General features: G+C 36.6%; 2 protein-coding genes across 2 annotated transcripts; one reads left to right on the forward strand and one right to left on the reverse strand.

Annotated features, from left to right (window-relative positions):
• Positions 1–4,579: 4,579 nt before the first annotated feature.
• On the reverse strand, positions 4,580–7,519 carry LOC145667793 (uncharacterized). The gene is made up of 2 exons (XM_081735230.1): positions 6,971–7,519; positions 4,580–5,779 (listed from the first exon to the last, which is right to left on the reverse strand). The coding sequence occupies exons 1-2, from the start codon at positions 7,517–7,519 to the stop codon at positions 4,580–4,582; spliced, it is 1,749 nt and encodes a 582-aa protein (XP_081591356.1).
• Positions 7,520–13,711: 6,192 nt separating this feature from the next.
• On the forward strand, positions 13,712–14,239 carry LOC145667794 (putative cytochrome P450 6w1). Its single transcript, XM_081735231.1, has one exon. It carries the CDS (start codon positions 13,712–13,714, stop codon positions 14,237–14,239), a length of 528 nt encoding a protein of 175 aa, XP_081591357.1.
• Positions 14,240–14,533: the final 294 nt, after the last annotated feature.

The raw sequence follows: 14,533 nt of genomic DNA on the forward strand, positions 1-14,533 counted from the left end.
CATTTAGCAAGAATATTTAGGTTTTGTTTAATGTTGCCCACGAGAAAAGAACTTTCTCATTTTGTTTCTAAAACAAGCAAAATAATATGAGAATTAACATTTTACATTCGAGACGGGACAAGGGTAACTCAAAATATCATGTCGCTTTGGAGATGAGAATCGAGACAAGACGAAAAGTATCGTAAACATTTTCCGTCTTGTTACGATTCTCGAAATAGTGTATGTCCATTTTGTAAGTAACAATTGCTCTGTAGACTGAATCTTATAGGCTTTTTCTTACTTTGTATTTTACAGCTCATTGAATTATGATATGTGTAGGTATTTTTTAAAGCAAAGCTTTATAATTTCCTCTGCATATCTTAAAAATTAGTTTATTATATGCCTTACTGTTGAGCGATATTCAATTATTTCTATTACACTTATTTTTCTTAAAACATACAGTGGAACACTTTCTACATGAATCGTTAGTGGAAAGCTTTTGTTTAAAATGTAGGTAGTTGCAGAGGTGTATCTCGAAGGTACGGAACCCCTTCTCCGAAATCCACACGTTTAAGTATTCTTTTCCAAATTTTATGGCAACTTTAAAAATTTTAAAGGCATTATTTATTATTATTATTATTATTGTTATTATTATTACTGAAGTGTTGTTCCTTTAGTGGTTCACCCTTTTCCACCCATCTCCAGCCTAGTGGGCATTGTGCTGAATAAACACCGTGTGTGTAGTTTTCTCCGGATTTCGCTTCCTCCCAGTTTCTTTATTTCAATATTTCTTTCATTCTCATCATGGACTTCTTCTGTAGCTTAGCCGGCATAACCATTACTTAAAAGCAAATTTTTATATGGCTCTTCTGAGTTCAGTATCCCTACTTTCTACATGAAATTGGCCTGGAAAATTTCCGTTTAACATTTAGCTAGTTGTAGGGACAGATGCAGAGGATATGTCCTGATGGTCCTGACAATTGCCTCCAATCCCGACTATTTTGTAACTTTTGCCTAACGCTAGGGACGATTTTAAAGATTTTAATATAATCTGTCCTCATACGGAATTTGTCTTCTATATTATTATTATTATTATTATTATTATTATTATTATTATTATTATTATTATTATTATTATTATTATTATTATTATTATTATTATTACTATTATTATTATTATTATTATTATTATTATTATTGAATATTTGAGACCTCAATATTACTTTCTATTAGAATGCAAATAAGCATACTGAAGTTAAGAAAAATCAAAAGAAATTTTTGGACCCTCTATAAGGATGAATTGCGTTATAAGAGATACATGGGAAGGAAAAGAGGGAGAGAAAGAAGGTGTCAGCTACTGGACAATACCAAAATCAAATCTTCAAATGCCTTAACAGAAACTAAGTAGGATTTGTCTTCATCACGATACATAGTAACGCCCTTTCTTTGGGTAAAATACATTGGATTATGTTTGCGTTATATTGATATTTTAACAAAATATATATACAAAAAAGAATAGTACGTATTTACCAATTTTGGTTGAACGAATATATGGAACGTGTTGAAAATGACAAACGGAAATATTATTATTACTTTTAGTAAGAGTGGAAGAACAAATTTGACTCATACTTGATTTTAAGGAAGACTATTTTGTATTCATAAATTGTTTGCGAAACACGCGAAATTTTCAGATAGTATTAATCGAGAGTGTAGACTGTGACGTCAAGTTGTTAGTTCCCTCCTGTGAAGGAAGTCGTTTGAACTCTAATTTGTAAGAACGAGAGAAATTGACTATGTTTTATGTTATTATACATCAGAAATATCAACTTTGTAAATTATAAAATATTTCTGAATTTCGTCGGAGGGACTCGAACCGCGCACCCTAACTCACGAAACGACTGCTCAAGCCACTACATAAAGACTGCTCTTTTAAGTAAGAGTCAAGAAACACTCGTGTATATAACAAATTGCAAACGTTTACGATTCCAATATTTTATTAACGATGAAACCCTGATTTCGGTCATGATAAAATATTATAGTCTAGAGAATTCAAGTTTAAATTTTAAAAGAAGACCGAAAGCATCTCCGTAACTTATCTCTATTGTTCGAAAGTATCTCCTGCCCAAATGTCCTCCTGTCCTCCCTGTCCTCCCTGTCCCAAGGGGGGTTAAGTACTACATCGTTTCACAGCTCTTGTGAAATGAAAGAAGATACTCTCTACGAAAGCCCTATGCAAAATGGTGGCGGGTGAAAATGTAAACAAAAACTTAATTGAAAAGTCCATGGCCAACCATATAAATCGGAAACGGTCAGACAAATGTGAAAACAGGAAAGCACGTGTGGCAGTATTTCAATGTACAACAATTTAAAGTAAAAACGTCTTGTTCCAGGGTGTTAGCGTTAATGTAGGGTTTTAATGAACTAGATCGACGAACTGAAACAGGTGATTCCTCGCATCGAAATAAGGAAAAAAGCTCTTATGGACCCGTGGTCAAAAGTGCATACTTTCAGAGCTGGGACTGTCCAAAACCGAGAAAAAATGAACTTTAATGGCGAATATCTCCAAAACTATTAGCTATTGAACTGAGGCGGCATGTTTTTGTCTTAGTCTGCTCTATCCAAAACTGCATGATTCTGAATCGTTCAGTGGCGGCGCAAGGGAATCTTCCACAGGAAGTGGAGCTCCTGCTTTTTCTGTTAGAACACATAGGCGTGGTTCATGACAATTTTACCAACGTCCCATCAAGTAGCAAAACGTCGTTGACAGACCATCGATATTTTGAACAGAATCAAGATATCGACGGATTCTTAGTATGTTGTACGTGGTTGCATAACTACAGTAGATACTGAATGTAGAGAATAAAAGGAAATTAAATAAAATCATTACATCTGCAGGTTGATGACCCACAATGATGTCCTGTGTGCTGAAAGAGGCAGACATTAATAATTCGTAATATTTTGGAAGACTTGATCCAATTAGGATTTGCGATAAAATAAGAGTATCCTCGAAAGAAAAAAGAAACGAAAAGAAGAACAATAAATACGATATTCTTAATCAAAAACTCGCTTGGTCGCAGATCTAAAGTGAGACCAGTTGCTATAGGGTGCACACTACCACTGAGTTACCATGTGCCTCGTTTGCCACTGAGGGCCGCGGTGGCTCAGTGGTAGAGCGTTCACCTCTGGTGCATGGGGTCCCGGGTTCAAACACTGCGCCAAGTGAACTTTGTGGTGGACAAACACCGTATGCGTGGGTTGTCTCGGGGTTCTTCCGTTTTCTCCCACTTTCTTAATTCCACCATTTCATTCATTTCTCATAATCACCGTCTCCTTTAGCCTAACCGGCATAACTGTGGGACGTAAAACTCAAAGATTTCATTTCATTTTCATTTCGTTTGCCACTGATTGTTTAGAACATACCACAAAGTTCACGTGATGCGAGCTGGGTTCAAATCAACATCCACTTGAAGTTCGTAAGTAAGTCTATTCCCAACAGTAAACAACCACGAGTACGGATAATAATGCTTGAAAATGACACACCATGCTTATACTAATATTTGTTCCTTAGACGGCGGGCAGAAATGGTAGATTAACCACTAAGTACAAGAATGCTTGCTTCTGAGGTAAGAGCTCTTGCGTTGCTTTGCGTTCGGTTGGCGATCCGGGTTCGATTTTCGGCTGCAGTTCATGATGCTGTATGAAGGGGTGATATGTTTATGTATTTTATTTACAAATCACACATATCACATCCAAAGCTAATTAACTGTATGATTAAACCCATATTACTGATTCACCCAGATATCATGAAGGAACGAGAAATAAGACTTGACGAATATTTTAGATGTTACTTGCTTCAATTCTTATTCCGAGGTACATGCGTTAATATAATAAACATGACATGCTTTGTTCGTATGTTAATATACTGATATAATACTTAAAGGTTAGTACAATGAATTACTTATCTTAACTTGTTTCTGCAGTAATTGTTGCTTGCTTGCTGCTAAACCACATGGTTGCTTGCTAACCATTATACTTTGTCTTCGGTCACACATAAACTGAGTACCACTCTAAAACACTGTTAACAACATGTAAATCTTGTCTATTAATGAACATGAGTGCTTCTCTAAAAACTATGAAAAATATGCTTTTCTAAAACTATGAATGAATATGCTTGCCTAGTTGCACTTCGCAGCACATTGTCGAATGCACAGACACAACATGAATAGCACTGAAGGCACTGTTGCCAGCCAATGCAAACACAACTCACTAAAACTCACCAGAAAAATCACTAAAAGAAACACGAAGAATTCACTAAACCACTAAACTATATACAAAAATGAAACTAATATGAATAAAAATAATGCACATATGCAAGCTTATCCATCCTCCCCCTCCTTGATTGGACACAATCAATTAATATTCTAGGGGTAAAGGAATTAGCTTAGCAACACTACGCCGAAAAATGCCACTTTTACACTTCACAGTTGCCACTCGCACTAAATTATCACTGCCCGGATGAACTTCTTCAATCACACCTAACTTCCACACTTGAGGAGGAACATTGTCTTCTTTTAACAATACGACCATGCCCGGTTCTAGATTAGGCTGAGCTGACTTCCATTTTCTTCTTTGTTGTAACTGGTTGAGGTAATCCCTTGACCAACGTTTCCAAATATGCTGCTTCATTTTGTTGAATCCGTTTCCATCTGCCTAGTCTGTTGATAGGTGCGTCCAGTAGATCTGGTTCCGGAAGGCTGAGAAGTGTAGCTCCCATCAAAAAATGTCCTGGACTGAGATACATTGGATCTGTAGGATCGTTAGAAATGGCTGTCAATGGTCTTGAATTTAGAATGGCTTCAATTTGAATAAGTAACGTGTTCAACTCTTCGTATGTCACACTTGCAGTTCCTGCTACACGCCGTAGGTGGTACTTCATGGATTTTATTGAACTTTCCCATGACCCCATGTGAGGAGATCTGGCAGGAATGAATTTCCATTCTAAACCTTCTTGAGCTGAGTGTTCCAGGATGTCCCTTCTGTTAGTCTTGGATTCAAAAAATTGTTGCAATTCTCGATTGGCGCCAACAAAGTTTGAACCATTGTCGCTACAGATAGATAAGCATTTTCCTCGCCTAGCAATAAATCTCTTCAATGCTGCGATGAAGGCTTGAGAACTTAAGTCTGAAACTATTTCTATGTGAACTGCTCTAGTGGCTAAACAGATGAACAACGCTGCATAGACTTTCATTTGAATTTTGCTGCGAATCGTGGGCTTGACATAAAAGAATCCTGCGTAGTCCACTCCCACGTGTACAAATGGTCTTGCTTCATTTACTCTCTCCTTGGGTAAGTGTCCCATTAACTGTGATGAACTTGTTGATCTCCACTTGAAACAAACCAAACAATTGTGTACTATTGCCTTGACCATCTTCTTAGCTCTTGGAATCCAATACCTGGTACGCAAAGATGCAATAAGAAGCTGTGGTCCTGCATGAAGCAACCTTTTATGTTCTTCTTTGACTATCAGGTGGGTGAAATGATGTCCTGCAGGTAAGATGAATTGATTCTTGTTGTCGTAGTCCAAGTTTGAATGTTCCAATCTTCCTCCTACTCTTAGCATTCCTTCCGTGTCCAGAAATGGAAAAAGATCCTTGATTTTGCTCTTTGTTGAAACTTCCATTTGTTGCTGCAAGTTCAATATTTCTTGATGATAGGTAGTATGTTGTACTATCTTGATACATCTGTGTAACGCTAAACGAAGTTCCGAAGCGTCAAGACTATCGGTTCTTCTTTCTGATTTCTTGGAAAGACAATTATGTTTGAATCGCAAACAATATGCTACTACTCTCAACATTTTGTTTAACGATGAATACCTTTTCATAAAGCTTGTTTCATGAACTGCCACCAAACTTATCATGACTTTCTTCTCTTCTGGGATATTAGCTGGCTCATTTTGTTCTTGACATGGCCATTCTGCTGTGTGAAGAAACTCTGGACCATGCCACCATTCTCGAGACTGAATAAGAGTATTGGGATCCGCTCCTCGACTAACTATGTCTGCCGCATTTTCTTTACTAGGCACGTGGTGCCATTGATTGATTGATGTGATTCTCTGAATTTGAGCCACCCTGTTGGATACAGATGTCTTCCAACGATTGGGAGGTGATTTGATCCATGACAAAACTATCGTCGAGTCTGTCCACAGGTGTATACCACTGACCTCTATATTCAATATGGATAGCGTTTTGTCTATTAGCTTCGAAAGTAACAGTGCTCCACATAATTCCAATCTAGGCAAAGTTTGGTTCTTCAGTGGTGCAACCTTCGACTTTGAACAAAGTAAATTGACTTCAATGTTTCCTTGTTCGTCTGTAGCCCTGATGTACACTACTGCTCCAAAATTTTCTTCACTTGCATCGCAAAAACCATGTAATTGAATTTCCTTAACGTTCTCCGAAGACATTACGTTTCTTGTAATTTGTATCTTCGCCATCGCAGGTAACCAAGCCATTAATTGATTCCACTCAACTTGTAGGACTGGGTCTAATGGATCATTCCTATCCATTCCTGTCTTCCACAACTTTTGTAAGAAATTCTTGTATTTGATGACAATTGGAGCGATTAGACCTAATGGATCGAAGATAGATGACACTATGCTGACGACTTGTCTTTTTGTCATTGCAAAATTACTTTCTACTGCAGTTCCCTTTTTACAAATTTTGTTCGAAATTATAAGTTTGTCTGTTAATGGAATCCATGCTATTCCTAAAGTCTTAACACCGTCTTGCTGACCAAGTATGATTGGCTGTTGGTTTTCCCTGAAGTCTTCAGGAACTCCTTGAAGTACTTCTTCTTTGTTAGAACTCCATTTACAAAGCTTGAAACCTGCTCTGCTTAAAATATTAATAAGATCCTTCTGTAGTTCTAAGGCCTTTGACACGTTTGGTACTGATTTTAACACATCATCAATGTAGAAATTGTGTCTTATTACTTCTGCTGCTTCTGGAAATTCCTTGGAATTTTCCTCCACTATTTGCTTCAGACATCTTGTTGCCAAGAAGGATGCTGACGAAGTCCCGTACGTCACTGTTTGTAACTCATACGACTGGATCGGCTCTTCTACTGAATTTCTCCAAAGGATGCGTTGTAAACACTTGTCCTCATCATGAATTAATATTTGGCGGTACATTTTCTCTAAGTCTGCTGTAAATACAACTGGATACAACCGAAACCTTAAAATAATGGAGTACAAGTCATCTTGAACAATTGGCCCAACTTGAAGAATGTCATTCAATGATTTGCCATTAGACGTTTTTGCACTTGCATCAAAAACCACTCTTAATTTAGTTGTTTTACTGTCCATCTTGAATACAGGATGATGTGGAAGATAACAACTGCTGCTGCTGTTCACGTCTTCTTCTGTAACTTTTCGCATGTGACCCAAACTTAAATACTCATCCATGAAGGCGGCATATTGTTTATGAAACTCAGGATTTTGTAGGAATCTTCTTTCAAGCTGCTTAAATCTTTGTAGTGCCATGTTGTAAGACTCTCCTAAAGCTGCATTCTCTTCCTTCTTTGGTAATTTGACAATAAATCTTCCATCTCCATTTCTGGTTGTATTTTAAAAAAAAATGCTTCTCACAATGTTCTTCTTCCGGCGTATAAATCTTAGTCTGAAGATCTTCGAGTTCCCAGAATTTTCTCAATTGTGTATCCAAGTCTGTCTCCATCTGAGCAAAACATGAAATTACCGACTGGTTGGCTTCTTCGGGTATTGAAGGCATATTTCCGACGACAACGTATCCTAGCTTCGTTTCCTGCAAAACTGGATAATTTCCTTTTCTAGTCTTCTGGCCTGGCTCAAGGAGACTGTAGAATAACCCCGCACCTATAAGCATGTCTACTGACGACGAGCGATGAAAATTTGGATCGGCTAAGCAAATATCCTTTGGCAAGTTCCAATTACTGTAATCAATATCCTTAGAAGGTATGCAACCTGTAATGTTTGGCAATACTAAACAATCGACCCTGCATTAAAATCACATGTTCTTGAATAAATATGAACTTCAACACTGTACTGAGCTTTGGAGGTTACAGAATTGATACCTCTAATGGGAACACGATTTTTCGTTTTCTTGAGACCTAATCTATGAACTAAAGCTTCGCTTACAAAATTCGATTGAGACGCTGCATCTAATAACACTCTGCATTGTTGAAAACGACCTTTAGTGTCTGTTACGTTAACTAACGCTGTTGCTAATAAGACTTGCTGACCATAATTAATCTTAAATGAGCAATAAGAGTCCTGTGGTTGAACTTTAACCTGGTTCTGTTCCTTAACTTTAGGTACATTAGTATTATTGTTATTTGTTTTGCTTGAACTGTCTTTGTTAGTAGCCTCCTGAGTAGCATCTTCATGCAACAGTGTGTTATGCTTAAAATTACATTTCTTACAAGTACTTGATTTGCATGCCTCTACTTGATGTTTATTACCTAAGCAATTAAAACATAGTTTATTTTGCTTCACGAGCTCCTTTCTTTGATTAATGTTAGCACTCAGAAATTCTGGGCAGCGAAAAACAGCATGCGTTTCTTTGCTACGGCAAATATTACATGCATTTGGAAGCACAGTAACAAATGAATTCACTTGACTGTTATTCTTTCTTTTTGTTTTGGAATCTACACTTTTGTTGTCATAACTACTTTCAGATTGAGTAGGACGAATGTTTTCTAACATTTGACAACGACCTTCTAAAAATGAAAATAATTCCGATAACGATGGAAAGGAGTCACTACTTTGCTCAGCTTCCCATTCCCTTTTGCTGGTAGAATCAAGTTTTTCTACTAAATGTTGTGTTAGGAGTACGTCATGCAAAGGTTTGTCCAAATTCAATGCTTCAAGGGCTTGAAAATTACTGCGAGCAGTATTTACAAATTGTCTAATGTCTTTAGCATTTTCTTTCGTTACTGGCTTGATATTGAGCAACCCTCGTACATATGTCGAAGCTATCAACCGTTTGTTTTCGTAGCGTTCAACAAGAAGCTTCCATGCGATTTCGTAATTAACTTCTACCGTTGGCAGATTTGCTATTAATGTAAACGCTTCTCCCTTGAGCGATGTGCGCAAATATTGAAACTTACAAATTGTACTTAATGATTCGTTATTGTGAATAAGGGAAATGAAAATGTACTTAAAGGGCGACCACTCCTCGTATTTACCGCAAAATGTGGGCAAGGAAATTTTAGGCAATTGTACTGAGCTACTACTAGAATTTCCAGCTTTGTTATTTGCTGTCCCTGAATCCGTTTTTTGTTCAAAACTATCAATAAATTCTTGTAACTTAACCTTTGAATCATAATACAGTTCCTCGAATGTAATTCTGTGCGTTTCTTGTTCACCCGTCTCATCTAAGAGCTCTATTTCTGACTGTATCTCATCAAACTTAATAAAAACCCCTTCAAGTGCAACTAGCCTTGTTCTTGCTTCTTGTATGCTAGGTTTATTTTCATTCTGTAGTTTTTGAAGAAATGTCTGTATTCTTGTTGCCTGACCTTTGACCGAAGCACGTTTCTTAATTAATTGACCCAACTGCACTTCTGCCATTGTTTCAGTCCTTCTTTTTTAACTACATAAACCGCTGACAATGTATTTTACTTTTCACTTCTGAGTGACCTACAAACGTGTAACCTTGAATTCAGCTGGGTTGAATGCACACACACCACTATACTGATATGAACAGCTCTGACCTGCTTATGACAGCAGCACCCACACACACACACACGAGAACAAACAATGCAAAGTCACGTTTCTCGTTCTGACATCCGGCACGGAGGACCAAAAAAATGATGATGTATGAAGGGGTGATATGTTTATGTATTTTATTTACAAATCACACATATCACATCCAAAGCTAATGAACTGTATGATTAAACCCATATTACTGATTCACCCAGATATCATGAAGGAACGAGAAATAAGACTTGACGAATATTTTAGATGTTACTTGCTTCAATTCTTATTCCGAGGTACATGCGTTAATATAATAAACATGACATGCTTTGTTCGTATGTTAATATACTGATGTAATACTTAAAGGTTAGTACAATGAATTACTTATCTTAACTTGTTTCTGCAGTAATTGTTGCTTGCTTGCTGCTAAACCACATGGTTGCTTGCTAACCATTATACTTTGTCTTCGGTCACACATAAACTGAGTACCACTCTAAAACACTGTTAACAACATGTAAATCTTGTCTATTAATGAACATGAGTGCTTCTCTAAAAACTATGAAAAATATGCTTTTCTAAAACTATGAATGAATATGCTTGCCTAGTTGCACTTCGCAGCACATTGTCGAATGCACAGACACAACTTGAATAGCACTGAAGGCACTGTTGCCAGCCAATGCAAACACAACTCACTAAAACTCACCAGAAAAATCACTAAAAGAAACACGAAGAATTCACTAAACCACTAAACTATATACAAAAATGAAACTAATATGAATAAAAATAATGCACATATGCAAGCTTATCCAGTTCATATGGTTCGGATTCCACGTTAATCAGTAGGTCCCATCCCATATAGCCTTCTCGCTACTGAAAGGGATGTTAAGCTTCAAATCAACTCAACTCAACTTTTGTGGCTTATCATTTAATGATTAGCGCAAAAGGTACGTAAATTTTGCTTTTCAATTTGCGTATCGACCATTGCTTTTCTTTCAAGTATAGCACTGCGTCGTTCTTCGCATATTTTGTACACGCAATTAGGAAATGATCACTATTGATAATGTGATACACATGTAGTTAGTATGTTAGTTTCTATTATATCACTTTATATAACTAGACCTGTCAACTAGACCTGTTTCAATTTATATAACTAGACCTGTTTCAACTTTCATATATAGAAGTGTAGACTGAATTGCCTTACTATGATAAGTTAATTTTTAAATTTCAAATCATTCAATTTTTATTTTGTACGAATTATTTTTATGAGAAGGAAAGGAAACGTATGGCAAGATAGCCCCCCCGCCCACTTCAGAAAATTGAAAGAATGACTAGGTCATTTTTGTACTACGTTCGTACCGTTTGTATCGAAAATATTTTCGTTTGTACCATTTTCCTTATAGGGTTACTTGAGAGGTCAACTGGGGGGTGCTATCTTGGCGCCAAGATAGCCCCCCGTATCACAGCACAAAAAATTGAAAAACACCATTCGAAAGCAAATCGTTTGTACCGAAAAAGGTTTTGTTTGTACCTTGATAGTTTTCGAGAAACAGGGGATGACATTTGGGGGGGCTAGCTTGGCGCCAATATAGCCCCCCGTTATGTGTACTTTTTCCATGCCCATTAATAAGTATTATGTGTTTATTCATGTGAATTTGTGTATTTAGAACTCTGGTTGTACATATCCAAATAAAAAAAGAACTTGTTTGGAATAACTCAACGTTAAACTTGATTCGACGAGTGCGAAAACATTTTGAGTCCAAAACAAGCCATTTTTAGTTAAAGGTAAAAGCTATTTTGAAGCAAATAACACTAAAGATGTAGAACTACAAGCTGTAATGAAGAGCAGTACAATTTTCAAGACGTCGCACGTTATAGCAGAATGCTGTAATGTCGACTGTACATTTGTGGCATTAACAAATGAAAGTTCTTTTTTCAAATATCTCAAAATGCGTTTTGTGGACTAGTAGTATTTTTCCACTCATAGATTCAATTAAATTTCATCTATTTGTGCCCTTTTCCGTAAATAAATACCGTGAAAAGAATAACAAAGTGTGTAGAAATTCAGAAAGAAACTGGATTCACATAAATAATTTTAAACAAAGAAAAATAGAAAATGAAATGTTTGCTACCCTAAACTGCGTCCTTCCACGTTTCAGCTTTACACCAACTGAAGAAATTAACTGCTTATATCTGTAACATTAACGGCTCGAGAAGCTTGCCGCTTTCATAGACAATAGACAAAAGGAAGTAGGTCATTGCTGAATAATACGTATTTACTTACAGGAAAGGGCAGAAATATTGAAAATTTAATTGAATCGGTGAGTGGAAAAAAAAACTACTAGTCCACAAAACGCATTTTGAGATATTTGAAAAAAGAACTTTCGATTGTTAATGCCACAAATGTACAGTCGCCATTATAGCATTCTGTTATAACGTGCGAGGTCTTGCAAATTGCACTGTTTTTCATTACAACTTCTTATTCTACATCTTTAGTGTTACTTTTGCCTTTACTTCAAAATAGCTTTTTTTGGACTCACACTGTTTTCCCACTCGCCGATTCAATTCTAAAGTTGTGTTATTTCCGAATTTTTTTCTATTTGGAAATGCACAACCAGAATTCTAAATACACATAAATTCACATGAATAAACACATAATACTTATTAATGGGCATGGAAAAAGTACACATTAGGGGGCCTATCTTGCGTACAAGATAGCCCCTTAAATGTCATCCCCTGTTTTTCGACAACTATCAGGCTACAAACAAAAGTTTTTTTTTTGGTACAAACGGTACTAACGATTTACTTTCGAATGGTGTATTTCAATTTTTTGTAATGTGATACGGGGGTTATATTCGCACCAAGATAGCCCCCCCCAAATGTCATCCCCTGTTTCTCGAAAACTAGTAGGGTACAAACAAAACTTGTTTCGGTACAAACGATTTGCTTTCGAATGGTGTATTTCAATTTTTTGTAATGTGATACGGGGAGCTATCTTGGCGCCAAGATAGCTCTCCCAAATGTCATCCCCTGTTTCTCGAAAACTATCAGGGTACAAACAAAACTTTTTTCGGTACAAACGGTACAAACGATTTGCTTTCGAATGGTATGTATCAATTTTTTGTGCTGTGATACGTGGGGGCTATCTTGTCGCCAAGATAACCCCCCCAATGTCATTCTCTGTTTCTCGATAACTATCAGGGTACAAACAAAACTTTTTTCGGTACAAACTGTACAAACTATTTGCTTTTGAATGGTGTATTTCAATTTTTTGTGCTGTGATACGGGGGGCTATCTTGGCGCCAAGATAGCCCTCCCAAATGTCATCCCCTGTTTCTCGAAAACTATCAGGGTACAAACAAAACTTTTTTCGGTACAAACGGTACAAACGATTTGCTTTCGATTGGTGTATCTCAATATTTTGTGCTGTGATACGGGGGCTATCTTGGCGCCAAGATAGCCACCCCAGTTGACCTCTTAAGTAACCCTATAAGAAAAATGGTACAAACGAAAATATTTTCGGTACAAATGGTACAAACGTAGTACAAACGAATGACCTAGTCATTGTTTCAATTTTCTGAAGTGGGGGGGGACTATCTTGTCACACGCGGAAAGGAATGTGATAAAGTAAAATCAGAGAAAAGTTAACTACTTGTAAGTACATATTAATATATGAGTAAAGGTTGGTATTCTGTATTGATGAAGCATTTTTTCTTTCAGGTAGTAAAGCTAATTTCTTCTGAAATATAAAATCAAAGGCGGATACTGCAAACGGATATTATAATGCCAGCATTGATGTTAATAATTCTAATTCTAATGTTGTTATCTTACATTATATGGCAATTCAGCTACTGGAAAATAAGAGGAACTCCGCAATTAAAACCTTTTCCAATTTTTGGAAACTGCCTGAAGTTGATGATGTTGAGGGTCAGTATAGGACAACAATTAGCGGATATCTACGCTCAACTTAAAGGGCATAGATATGGTGGGTGTTTTATAGGAATGCGACCTGCCATTATGGTGCGTGATCCAGAATTAATCAAATGTATAATGGTAAAAGATTTTGAATACTTTAGAAACATGGGCTATGGTGCAGAAAATTATGCGGATTCACTGTCGCCAAATGCACTTTTCTGGATGTTAGATGAACGATGGAAGTTTTACCGTAAAATGTTATCTCCAGAATTTAGTCCTGGCAGGATTAAGAACATGATGCGCTCAATATGTAATTGTGCAGCTTACATTATCGAAGACATTGAGAAATCTCTTCTTCCTGATGGTCGGATTGAGATCTCAGATGTGTGCAAACTATTTCCCATGAATGTAATTGCAGAATTTGCTTGCGGTGTTAGTGGACGCCAATTTCAAGATAATGGCTATTTTGATCTTGCTACGAAAGTGACTGAGAAGACATTGAGGAGAATTATTATTTTCGTTCTTATAATATTTGCACCTTTTATTGTGAGAATACTCAGAATCCGCTTTGTTGATAAATATTTTAGAGAATATATTCATCGAGGTTATGTATAAATTCTTTGATATGGTTGAAAGAAATGAAATATCAGGAAAAAATGTGATCACCTTGTTGAAGAAGTTACAGAACGAAACTAAATTTAAAGCGAGAGAAAATGTTAAAGAAAGGAATATGCAAATACCAATAACTGAAGTTGGTAAGTATTGATTTCCGATTCTTTTATTATTATTTTTGCCCACTGTTGCTCTCTATCTTTATATTTTTATGGTACGAGGTCGTTTTCCTAATGAACTAAGTGTTTCCGCAGGATTATAGAGGATTACGCAAAATCAGTAGATTCTAAGTTGCAA

The sequence above is a fragment of the Thermobia domestica genome, chromosome 13, assembly GCF_964235325.1.
Source record: "Thermobia domestica chromosome 13, izTheDome1.hap1.1, whole genome shotgun sequence".
Classification (NCBI taxonomy): domain Eukaryota; kingdom Metazoa; phylum Arthropoda; class Insecta; order Zygentoma; family Lepismatidae; genus Thermobia; species Thermobia domestica.